General features: G+C 46.5%; 1 protein-coding gene across 1 annotated transcript in view; it reads left to right on the forward strand.

Annotated features, from left to right (window-relative positions):
• The window catches only part of LOC125448199 (nck-associated protein 1-like), a 148079-nt gene that overhangs the window by 18872 nt on the left and 116784 nt on the right, over nt 1–12423 (forward strand). Inside the window, exons 6-10 of the mRNA XM_059643439.1 lie at nt 2887–2977; nt 4511–4648; nt 7333–7381; nt 9059–9215; nt 11129–11185. Coding sequence (XP_059499422.1) covers nt 2887–2977; nt 4511–4648; nt 7333–7381; nt 9059–9215; nt 11129–11185 — 492 coding nt within the window. The remainder of the gene's footprint in view (nt 1–2886; nt 2978–4510; nt 4649–7332; nt 7382–9058; nt 9216–11128; nt 11186–12423) is intronic.

A 12423-nucleotide genomic window follows, 5' to 3' on the forward strand; every position in this document is an offset into this window, starting at 1 on the left:
TTCAGGGGTGTGTGGGTTATAGGGGGATGGGTCTGGGTGGGATGCTCCAAGGGGCGGTGTGGACTTGTTGGGCCGAAGAGCCTGTTTCAACACTGTAGGGAATCTAATCTATTCTAAACATACACACACATCCCCTGTAAACCATTATAAACCCTCACTCTCCTCATAACTCATTGTAAACCTACACTCTCCCCCTCTAAACCATTCTAAACCCACAATCTCCCCCTCTAAGCTATTCCAGACTCGCACACTCCCTTTCTAACCCATTCGAAACACATACGTACCCCTCTAACACAATCTAAACACACACTCTCCCCCCTACCCAATTCTAAACATACACACACCCCCTCTAACCCAATCTAAACACATACTCTACCATTCTAACCCCGTACAGTTACCTCATAATCCTTTGTAAACCCACAATCTCCCATCTAACACATTCTAAACCCGTACACTCCCTGTAACCCATTGTCAACTGCAGCTCTCACCCTCTAACCGATTCTAAACCCACATACGTGCACTCTCAACCAATCTAAACACACACTCTCACCCCTAATACATTCTAAACCCATATGCACTCCTCTAACCCAATCTAAACACACTCTTCCCATCTAATCCCATTCTGATTAGCACCGCAGCCTCACAGCACCAGGGACCCGGGTTCAATCCTACCCTTAGGTGACTGTCTGTGTGGAGTTTGCACATTCTCCCTGTGTCTGTGCGGGTTTCCTCCGGGTGCTCCGGTTTCCTCCCACAGTCCGAAGATGTGCAGATTCGGTGGATTGGCCGTGGGAAATTGTCCCATAGTGTTCAGGGATGTGTAGGATAGGTGAGTCTGGGTGGGATGCTCTGAGGGTTGGTGTGGACTCGTTGGGCCAAAGGGCCTGTTTCCACATTGTAGGGATTCCATGATGATTCCATGATTTGATGATAAACCCACACTCTCGCCCTCTAACACATGCTAAACCGACACCCTCATGCTGAAACCCACTTGAAACCCATACTCTTTCCCAATACCCCATTACAAACTCATACTCAATCCCTGCAACCCATTCTAAACCCACACTTTCCCAATTTAATCCATTCTAAACCCATACTCTCCCCACTAACACATTCTAAACCCATGATTTCCCCCTTCTCACATTGTAAACACACTCTCCCTGTCTCATCCATTTTATACCCAGGCTTTCCCTACCTAACTTATTCTAAACTCACAATCTCCCCATTTAACACATTGTAAACATATACTCTCCCCTCAATCCATTCTAAACCCACACACACCCCCCAATCTCATCTAAACACATACTCCCCTTCTCTAATCCATTCTAAACACACGCACACCCATTCTAAACCAATCCAAACACACACTCCCCTTCTCTAATACATTCCAAATACACACACACACACACACACACACACACACACACACACACACACACACACACACACACACACACACACACACACACACACACACACACACAATGTGAATGCACTCTCCCCTGCCAACCCATTCTAAACCCATATGCTCCCTATCTGATCTATTCTAAATGCACATTCTCCACCTATTTCCCATTCTAAACCCACAACTGTCCCCTCTAACCCATTTTAAATCAACGCTCTCCCCCTCTAGCCCATTCTAAACCCACACACTACCCCTCTATCATCTTCATAATCCACACCCACCCATCTAACCCAATCTAAACCAATACTCTCCGACTGTAAACTATTCTAAACCCACACTCTCCCCATGTAAACCATTCTAAACCCACATTCACATTGTCTAACCCATTCTAAACCCACGCGATTTAACCCATTCTAAGTCCATACTGTCCTCCTCTAGCTCATTATAAACTCACTCTCTACCCCAGAAACCATTCTAAACCCACACTCTCACTGTCTAACCCAATCTATACCAATAGTCTCCTCCGTAAGCTATTCTAAACCCACACTCGCCCCCTCAAACCCATTTTTAAGCTGCACTCTCCCTGTCTAACCCAAAATAAGCCCACACTCTCCCTCTAACCCATTCTAAACCCACACTCTCACCCTCTAACCCATCCTAAATGCATGTTCTGCCACCTAACTCATTCAAAATGCATAGTTTCCTCCTAACCTGTTCTAAACCCACAGTCTCCCCCCCAACCCATTCTAAACCCACACACTCCCTGTCTGACTGATTCTAAATGCATTCACCCCATCTAGCCATTCTAAACCCACACTCTTCACCCTGTAAACCATTCTATACTCACAATCTCCCTGTCTAACCCAATCTAAACCAATAGTCTCCCCCGTACACTATTCTAAGCCCACACTCTTTCTCTCTAACACACTGTAAATGCACACTCTACCCAAATTCTAAGCCCTTACCCTCCCCCTCTAACACATATTGATCCCACACTCTCCCGTACAAACCATTGTAAACCCACCCTCTCCCTGTCTAACCCATTCCAAACCCACACTGTCCCCCTCTAGCACATTCTAAACCCACATTCTCCCCCTCTAACCCAGCCTGAACCCTCATGCTCTGTCTCTAACCTGTTCTGAACACAAACTCTCCCACTCTGACCCATTGCAAAGCCACATGCTCCAATGTTCTGTGGTTGAGATTGATTATAAGGTCAGGGATGTCTGGTGTTGACCAATCCACTACCCCCACCACTGAATAATCCCAATGCATTATGCACCAATTAGCTGGGGAAGAGCTGCTCAGTGACCTTTGTCAGTTATCATTGTCCTCAGCTACGAGGTCCCAGCTCACCAGAAGCTGCCAGCCCATCAGAGGCACAATATTACTGTAAGTTGTTGTTGTTGATCTAAAGAACTGTTCAAATTCTGTCTTATGATTATTTTTAATGCTCAAATATACGTCTCATTTTGAATTAGTGAGCCTAGTTTCCCAAGACTTGGGCAGATGTTACTGGATTATGATCATCCATTGAAGAAACTAACTGAGGAGTTCACACCCCACTGGAGGGTAAGCCTGTGCCCTGTCAAAACCATCTTTGGGAAATACCTAGTTGGAGAGTTACTACTTGCTTCCAAGAATTCTTCCCCCAGATTTCAGGAGAATTGGCTGGCCAATGTAAAATCTTTATTTAAAAAGAGAAGAAGGCAAAAGCCATTTAACTCTAGCCAGTCAGCTAAACGCCTGTTATCAGGAAAAGGTTAGTGTCTATTGTAAAGGATTTAATAGCAGAGCATTTACCAATACTTAATGTAATCAAGCAGGGTCAGCATGGCTTCAGGAAGGGGAAATGACGCCAGAGACTTACCAAGGAATATGAATAGATAGGCCAGGGAAACAAACAAATGGCGGAGAGCTGGACCTCCTGATTAAAAGTGCTGATTTTTGCTGATGAACACTTTTTCAGCAGTATTAGTTAAGCTGCAACAATTCTATCACCCAGAAATCCAGGTAACGTGGGATCAAATTGGAGTTGCCCTGAATACATGAGTATAAGTATTTATTGATGGCTTTACAAAATGGAAGCTTGCACCTCCTCACCCAACAACTCGAGTTTCACTCAATCTGTGTTACATGGGCACAACTGATATCCATTAATACCCACTGCTCACATCTAATAATTCACAACTACTTTACCATAAACAGTTTTCCTTCTGTCTCTTTAAAAATGCATGGCAGTTTATCACAACACAACAAAAATTTCAACATGAACTATCGAGAAACCTCCACATTCTGCAAAAAGCATTATAATATACAGAAAAGTAACTATCCATGTCTTCAGATTTTTTTTTCATTCATTCATGGAATGATGGACAGCATTTATTGCCCTTCCCTAATTGCCCAGAGGGCAGTTAAGAGTCAACCACATTGCTGTGGGTCTGGAGTCACATGTAGGCCAGACCAGGTAAGGATGGCAGTTTCCTTCCCTAAAGGGCATTAGTGAACCAGACAGGGTTTTATAATGCTCAGTGCCATCCATGGTGATCATTACTGGAAATGGCTTTATAAATTGGACTCTCTATAAGCTATATCTTCCCCTTTTGTTCCCTTATTCTTAAATATTCAAAATGACGTTGTTTGGTGGTGACAAATAAAATCTTTTCACTGTACTTTATTGTATTCTTAGTATAAAATACATGTGACAATAAAATCTTTGTCGTCATTAGAATCTGACTTGTAGATGTTTATTGAATTGAAATTCCACCATCTGCTCTGATGGGATTAGAACTCTGGTCTGCAGATTAGTTCACCTCTGAATGAATAGTCTAACAACAATACTACCAGGTCATTGCCTCCCCCATTTTAGTTTATTTCAATGTAATATCAGGAAACGCTCACTGGAATTTTCCCTCTGTAAACACTCAGCAGGGTTGTCCTTTGGAAAGCATTCACCATGAATCTGATTCGAGTGTTTACTTTGTGATCATTTGGCTCCACACTTGGCCATTCTCTGACAGTTCTTGTTGATGAATGATGTGATAAATCTGGGACATGCCATCACAATGATGAACAATCTGGAATTCTTGCCCTTTGCCCTCATAGCTCCTGGCTGATGCCCTCCTGTCATTGCAAGTCCTGTTCCTAAGGAGGAATCTCCCAGCTGAACAATGGCGAAGTGCCCACATGCTCAGTGTCATCAGTGTGCCAGTCAACATGCTCACTCCAGCTGTTAGTGAAACGGTAAGCAAAATCATTTCATTGCTCGACCACATTCTCCAGCAGAACTCTTTTTCTCTTCCACCTCCAGAATCTATTTCAACATGGTTTAAAAGGAATAGACCCACAAATACTTCTGGGAGCTGAGATAACAAGGTGTAGAGCTGGGTGAACACAGCAGAACAAGCAGCATCAGAGGAGCAGGAAGGTTGATGTTTCGGGCCTAGACCCCTGACGTTCTTTGCATATACTTGTTGGCTTTAGTCTGGATCTGGACACCAGTAACCATGGGCCAACAGCAGTAGTTACGGGCACTGACAGCTGTAACCATGGGCGCTGACACCTGAAACTATGGGGAGTGACACCAGTAACCATGGGCCCTGACACTTGTAATCATAGGGAGTGACACCAGTAAATATGGGCTCTGACACCTGTAACAATGGGCATTGACACCTGTAGCCATGAGGATTGACACCAGTAAATATGGGCTCTGACACCAGTAACCATGGGCCCTGGCACTAGTAATCATAGGGAGTCACACCAGTAAATATGGGCTCTGACACCAGTAACCGTGGGCCTGACACATGTAATCATAGGGAGCGACACCAGTAAATATAGGCTCTGACACCAGTAACCGTGGGCCCTGACACATGTAATCATAGGGAGTGACACCAGTAAATACGGGCTCTGACACCAGTAACCATGGGCCCTGACACTTGTATTCATAGGGATTGACACCAGTAAATATGGGCTCTGACACCTGTGACCATGGGCCCAGACACATGTAATCATAGGGATTGACACCAGTACATCTGGGCTCTGACACCAGTAACCAATGGCCCTGACACTTGTAATCATAGGGTTTGACACCAGTAAATATGTGCCCTGACACTTGTAATCAGAGGGATTGACACCAGTCAATATGGGCTCTGACACCTGTAACCATGGGCACTGACACCTCTAGCCATGGGGATTGACACCAGTAAATATGGGCTCTGACACCAGTAACCATGGGGAGTGACACCAGTAACCATGGGGAGTGACACCAGTAATTATGGGCTCTGACTCCTGTAACCATGGGCACTGTCACTGTTAGCCATGGGGATTGACACCAGTAAATATGGGCTCTGACACCTGTAACCGTTGGCACTGACACCTGCAACCAAGGCCCCTGACACTTGTAATCATAGGGAGTGACACCAGTAAATATGGGCTCTGACACCAGTAGCCATGGGCCCTGACACTTGTAATCATAGGGATTGACACCAGTAAATATGGGCTCTGACACCAGTAGCCATGGGCCCTGACACTTGTAATCATAGGGATTGACACCAGTAAATATGGGCTCTGACACCTGTAACCGTTGGCACTGACACCTGCAACCAAGGCCCCTGACACTTGTAATCATAGGGAGTGACACCAGTAAATATGGGCTCTGACACCAGTAGCCATGGGCCCTGACACTTGTAATCATAGGGATTGACACCAATAAATATGGGCTCTGACACCAGTAACCATGGGCCCTGACACTTGTAATCATAGGGAGTGACACCAGTAAATATGGGCTCTGACACCAGTAACCGTGGGCCCTGACACTTGTAATCATAGGGAGTGACACCAGTAAATATGGGCTCTGACACCTGTAACCGTGGGCCCTGACACTTGTAATCATAGGGAGTGACACCAGTAAATAGGGCTCTGACACCTGTAACCGTGGGCCCTGACACTTGTAATCATAGGGAGTGACACCAGTAAATAGGGCTCTGACACCTGTAACCGTGGGCCCTGACACTTATAATCATAGGGATTGACACCAGTAAATATGGGTTCTGACACCAGTAACCATGGGCCCTGACACTTGTAATCATAGGGCTTGACACCAATAAATATGGGCTCTGACACCAGTAACCATGGGGAGTGACACCAGTAACCATGGGGAGTGACACCAGTAAATATGGGCTCTGCCACCAGTAACCATGGGCCCTGACACTTGTAATCATAGGGAGTGACACCAGTAAATATGGGCTCTGACACCAGTAACCGTGGGCCCTGACACTTGTAATCATAGGGAGTGACACCAGTAAATATGGGCTCTGACACCAGTAACCGTGGGCCCTGACACTTGTAATCATAGGGAGTGACACCAGTAAATAGGGCTCTGACACCTGTAACCGTGGGCCCTGACACTTGTAACCATAGGGAGTGACACCAGTAAATAGGGCTCTGACACCTGTAACTGTGGGCCCTGACACTTGTAATCAGAGGGAGTGACACCAGTAAATATGGGTTCTGACACCAGTAACCATGGGCCCTGACACTTGTAATCATAGGGTTTGACACCAATAAATATGGGCTCTGACACCAGTAACCATGGGGAGTGACACCAGTAACCATGGGGAGTGACACCAGTAAATATAGGCTCTGCCACCAGTAACCATGGGCCCTGACACTTGTAATCATAGGGAGTGACACCAGTAAATATGTGGGCCCTGACAACTTTTACACAGGGTCCTGATATACATTCCTCTTGGTCCAGCCCTACATCTCCTTCAAATTTTCACTAATTTTTAAAATGTAACAGTTTCAAACCAGAAAATATTTCTGCATCTTAATTGGAGGCCTCAAGGGCACCGAAACGTTCTCAAGCTATGATGGAGGAGATTGAATTTTTTAAAAATCTGCCCCTTAATTCTTGTCTTCTGCTTCAGATGCAGTGCGAGTACCTGTCGTTGGAAGTTATGGAGAGATGGATTATCAGTATGTATTACCTAGCATCTCTAATTGCTCATAGCACTGTGGCTTAATGTTCACTCTACTCATAGAGTCACACAGACCTGCAGCACAGAAAATGGCCTCTTAGGCCATCAAGCCTGCACTCGTCAAATGCTGCCTCTGAGTTGGGGTATAGCTCAGTGGTAGAGCATTTGACTGCAGGTGAAGAAGTTTTTCCCAGTTCAAATCTGGGTGCCCCCTTTATAGCAGCACTTGAGCTGCCTTGTGCTCTTGCCTATTATACAGAGAGAAGGCTTAGGCTCATGTCGTCATGGCCAAGTGGTTAAGGTGATGGAGTAGAAAACCTCAAGTCCTGCTTACTACATTCATCAGCTTGCAGTTTTTAAAAATAACTTCCTGCTGGATAAGCTGTTGCTCGAACAAGCCCAACTCAGAGTCTGGTCATTTGTTGACATTTGGGATACACAAATCCTGAACAAGGATCTTACCATAATCAAAGCACTATCTGTGTTTCTCATGAGACAGCACAGTGGCTCAATGGTTATAACTGCTGCCTCACAGCGCCAGGGACCTGGGTTCAATCCCACCCTCGGGTGACTGTCTGTGTGGAGTTTGCACATTCTCCTCGTATCTGTGTGGGTTTCCTCCCGGTTCTCCGGTTTCCTCTGCCCCTCCCACCCAGATTCCCACCACCCTCTACCCAAACTTCGAAAGCACCTCCCACTCACAGTTGCAATCTGATGTAAGAAAGTTATGCTTCATTGTAGAATATATATACGTCAGCAAAAAGTTTGATTGAATCACAACATGAAGAATAGGTCAACTGGAAAGGTCCTTCTGCTAAACTTGGCTGCAAACCCATGAGCTGCTCTCACTGTTGAGGAAGTGCTTCTCCACCAGGTTATCCAGGCTTTACCAGAACACCCGATGTCTATCTCTGATCTGCTGCTCTTTACTGATGTTTTAATGAGATTAAATACAAGACCTTCTCACTCCTACAGGTTATCATTCATCTAGGCCCGACAGCACTTTAATGGTGTCGCCCAATTTTGCCTTTAACTGTAAGAAATTGGAGCAGGAGTAGGCCATTCATCCCCGTGAACCTGCTGTGCCATTAAATAGGATCGTGTCTGGTCCAATATTCCGCATGTCTGCATTTCCCATCATGCTGTGACTCATCTTTCTGATCCTGCACCTGACTCTGTACACTCCCTGTATCCTGAACCTTCAAACAGTTATTAGCCTTCAGCCACTAACCCACCTGAGGGAAAAAGCCAGAATTAGGCCATTCAGCCCATCAAGCATACTCCTCCATTCAATAACATCTGACTGTGCATCTGGCGTTTTTTTTAGAGATAGGTTTTAGATAAGCTTCGTCTGAAGAAATCGCCGAGACCCTTGCCAATATCTCTTTGTGAGCTGCAACTAAAAATGACCCCATACCGCTCTTGTGGTGCAGTGGTAGTGCCGCTACCTCAGAGTTAGGCGGCCCAAGATCAAATCCCTTGCTGACAAGGTAATTGAAATAAATCAACGTGAGTTCCCAAAAGGCAGAGATATGGATCAACATTTGGAACGATACTGCCTCACACAGACAGAGAATTAATTTAAAGTGACCCTTAACATTTGAGATGAGCTATCCAATCTGGACCATTCCTAATCTGCTTTCTCTCTCTCTCTCTCTCTCTCTTCCTGGTTTAGTTGGCTTCCTGCTGTGTCACAACAGTTTAAACCTGGACCCAGTGTGTTTAAAGCTCTGGAAGGAAGCGATGCAATGCAGCCTGTGCATCGAGCTGTTCCGCGATGAGGTCTTGTTCCACCACAAGGTGACAGAAGAGCTGTTCAGCAGCATGAAAGGGTAATAGTGCCAGCAAGCTGAGTGCAGACCTGCTACCAGGGTGCTAACAGCAAATTCTTCATCTCCCCTCTTGCCATCTTTTTAATCTCACAGCAATCACCTTCCTGCTAATAGTTTCCACCCCTCGGAATTTGACTTCTCTCACAGGTGGACCATGTTGGAAGTGAAAGCTGTGAGTGCAGACTGGCAGCTTGTGGTGACAGTGTGAAGGGCTTTGCAGTGTATCAGAGCCATGCAGTCATGACCATTGGCAGGGCATCACAGAATCAATGAACCCTGACAGTGTGGAAACAGGCCATTCAGCCCATTACGTCTGCACCGATCCTTTGAAGATCAAAGCACCCAGGCCCATCCCATCCCCCCAACCCTACACCTTGCATGGCAATCCACCAAGCCCTGAAAGTGGACAGAAAAGAGAGGGAGCTTTACCCTGTATCTAACCCCATGCTGTCCCTGTCCCTGGGAGTATTTGATGGGGGACAGTACAGAGGGAGCTTTACTCTGTATCTAACCCCGCGCTGTCCCTGTCCCTGGGTGTGTTTGATGGGGACAGTGTAGAGGGAGCTTTACTCTGTATCTAACCCTGTGCTGTCCCTGTCCTGGGAGTGTTTGATGGAGACGGTGTAGAGGGAGCTTTACTCTGTATCTAACCCCGCGCTGCCCCTGTCCTGGGAGTGTTTGATGGGGACAGTGTAGAGGGAGCTTTACTCTGTATCTAACCCCATGCTGTCCCTGTCCCTGGGAGAGTTTGGTGGGGAGGGACAGTATAGAGGGAACTTTACTCTGTATCTATCCCCATGTTATCCCTGTCCTGGGAGTGTTTGATGGGGGTGACAGTACAGAGGGAGCTTTACTCTGTATCTAACCCCGTGCTGTCCCTGTCCTGGGAGTGTTTGATGGGTACAGTGCAGAGGGAGCTTTACTCTGTATCTAACCCCGTGTTGTTCCTGTCCTGGGAGTGTTTGATGGGGGACAATGTAGAGGGAGCTTTACTCTGTATCTAGCTCCATGCTGTCCGTGTCCCTGGGAGTGTTTGATGGGGGACAATGTAGAGGGAGCTTTACTCTGTATCTAACCCCGTGCTGTCCCTGTCCTGGGAGTATTTGATCGGGGACAGTGTAGACGGAGCTTTACTCTGTATCTAACCCCGTGCTGTCCCTGTCCCTGGGAGTGTTTGATGGGGGATAGTGTAGAGGTAGCTTTACTCTGTATCTAACCCAGTGCTGTCCCTGTCCTGGGAGTGTTTGATGGGGACAGTGTAGAGGGAGCTTTACTCTGTATCTAACCCCATGCTGTCCCTGTCCCTGGGAGAGTTTGGTGGGGAGGGACAGTATAGAGGGAACTTTACTCTGTATCTATCCCCATGTTATCCCTGTCCTGGGAGTGTTTGATGGGGGTGACAGTACAGAGGGAGCTTTACTCTGTATCTAACCCCGTGCTGTCCCTGTCCTGGGAGTGTTTGATGGGTACAGTGCAGAGGGAGCTTTACTCTGTATCTAACCCCGTGTTGTTCCTGTCCTGGGAGTGTTTGATGGGGGACAATGTAGAGGGAGCTTTACTCTGTATCTAGCTCCATGCTGTCCGTGTCCCTGGGAGTGTTTGATGGGGGACAATGTAGAGGGAGCTTTACTCTGTATCTAACCCCGTGCTGTCCCTGTCCTGGGAGTATTTGATCGGGGACAGTGTAGACGGAGCTTTACTCTGTATCTAACCCCGTGCTGTCCCTGTCCCTGGGAGTGTTTGATGGGGGATAGTGTAGAGGTAGCTTTACTCTGTATCTAACCCAGTGCTGTGCCTGTGTTTGACTGTTGCTGGGTATTTTTTCCCCACCTGTCATTTCTCTCCGTTTTATTCTCTTTTCTCCGGAATTGTGCTGCTCTTTAGCGATGTGATTGTAATCTCTGATTTTTCAGATACAGTAAACGTGTTGCAGATATTAAGGAATGTAAAGAAGAAGCCACTTCAAAAAGGTAACAAATAATGTATTTCGGGAGGTCAATTCTCAGAGGAAAATGGCAGGACCCTTAGGAGCATTGATATACAGAGGGATCTTTGGGGTACAAGACCATAGCTCCCTGAAAGTGGCAGCACAAGTGGGTACGGTGGTAAAGAAGGCATATTGCCATGCTTGCCTATGTCAGTCAAGGTATTGGATAGAAAGGTTGGCGAGTCATGTTGCAGCTGTCTCAAGCTTCAGTGAGGCCCCATTTGGAGTAGTGCATGCAGTTCTGGTCGCCACACTATAGGAAGGATGTGGAGGCTTTGGAGAGGGTGGAGAAGAGATTTCCCAGGATGTTGCCTGGATTGGAGTGTATTGGCTATAAGGAGAGGCTGGATAAACTTGTATTGTTTTCACTAGAGCATCAGAGGCTGAGGGCTGACCTGATAGAAGTATGTAAATAGGGTGGGTAGTTAGAGTCTTTTTCCCAGGATGGAAATGTTAAAAACTAGGGGTATAGGTTTAAGGTGAGAAGAGGGATGTTTAAAGGAGATGTGCGAGGAGAGTTTTTTAGAGAGAGGGTGGTAGGTGCCTGGGAATATACTGCCAGCGGGGAGGTGGGAGAAACAGATACCACAGCAATGTTTAAGGGGTATTTACACGGACGCATGAATAGACAGAGAATAGAGGGATATGAGCCATGTGCGGGCAGATGGGATTAGTTTAGAATGGCATCATGTTCGGCACAGACATGGTGGGCTGAAGGGCCCATTGCTGTGTTGTATTGTTCTCTGTTCTGTGATCAAAATCCCACACTGGGTTTGACTCTGAGGTAGATGTCATGGCTTTGAGATTGGCACCGTGCCCTCCTGATCTGCCAGCTTTATTGCAGCCATTGGTACATGCCAGTAGCTCCACTGCTGCCATTATCTTGGAGGTGGGTCGCTTTTTCCTCAGGAGCCTTCGAGTGATTGAGTTTCCTGAGGACATGTCTTTCATGATTGGCAGGCAGGATTTAGTCCCTTCAAAAGGTCTTACCCAGGATTCTTGCCCATGCTAATCTATGTCACACTGCCCACTCCTCCTTCAATGGCCCCCTCAGCCTCCATGCCAACTCATTTCACTTCCATGCCTATCTGTCCAAAATAAACTCAGTACAGAGTCATGATAATAAAATGTGAGGCTGGATGAACACAGCAGGCCAAGCAGCATCTTAGGAGCACAAAAGCTGACGTTTCGGGCCTAGACCCTTCATCAGAGAGGGGGATG

This window comes from Stegostoma tigrinum, chromosome X, assembly GCF_030684315.1.
Source record: "Stegostoma tigrinum isolate sSteTig4 chromosome X, sSteTig4.hap1, whole genome shotgun sequence".
Lineage (NCBI taxonomy): Eukaryota > Metazoa > Chordata > Chondrichthyes > Orectolobiformes > Stegostomatidae > Stegostoma > Stegostoma tigrinum.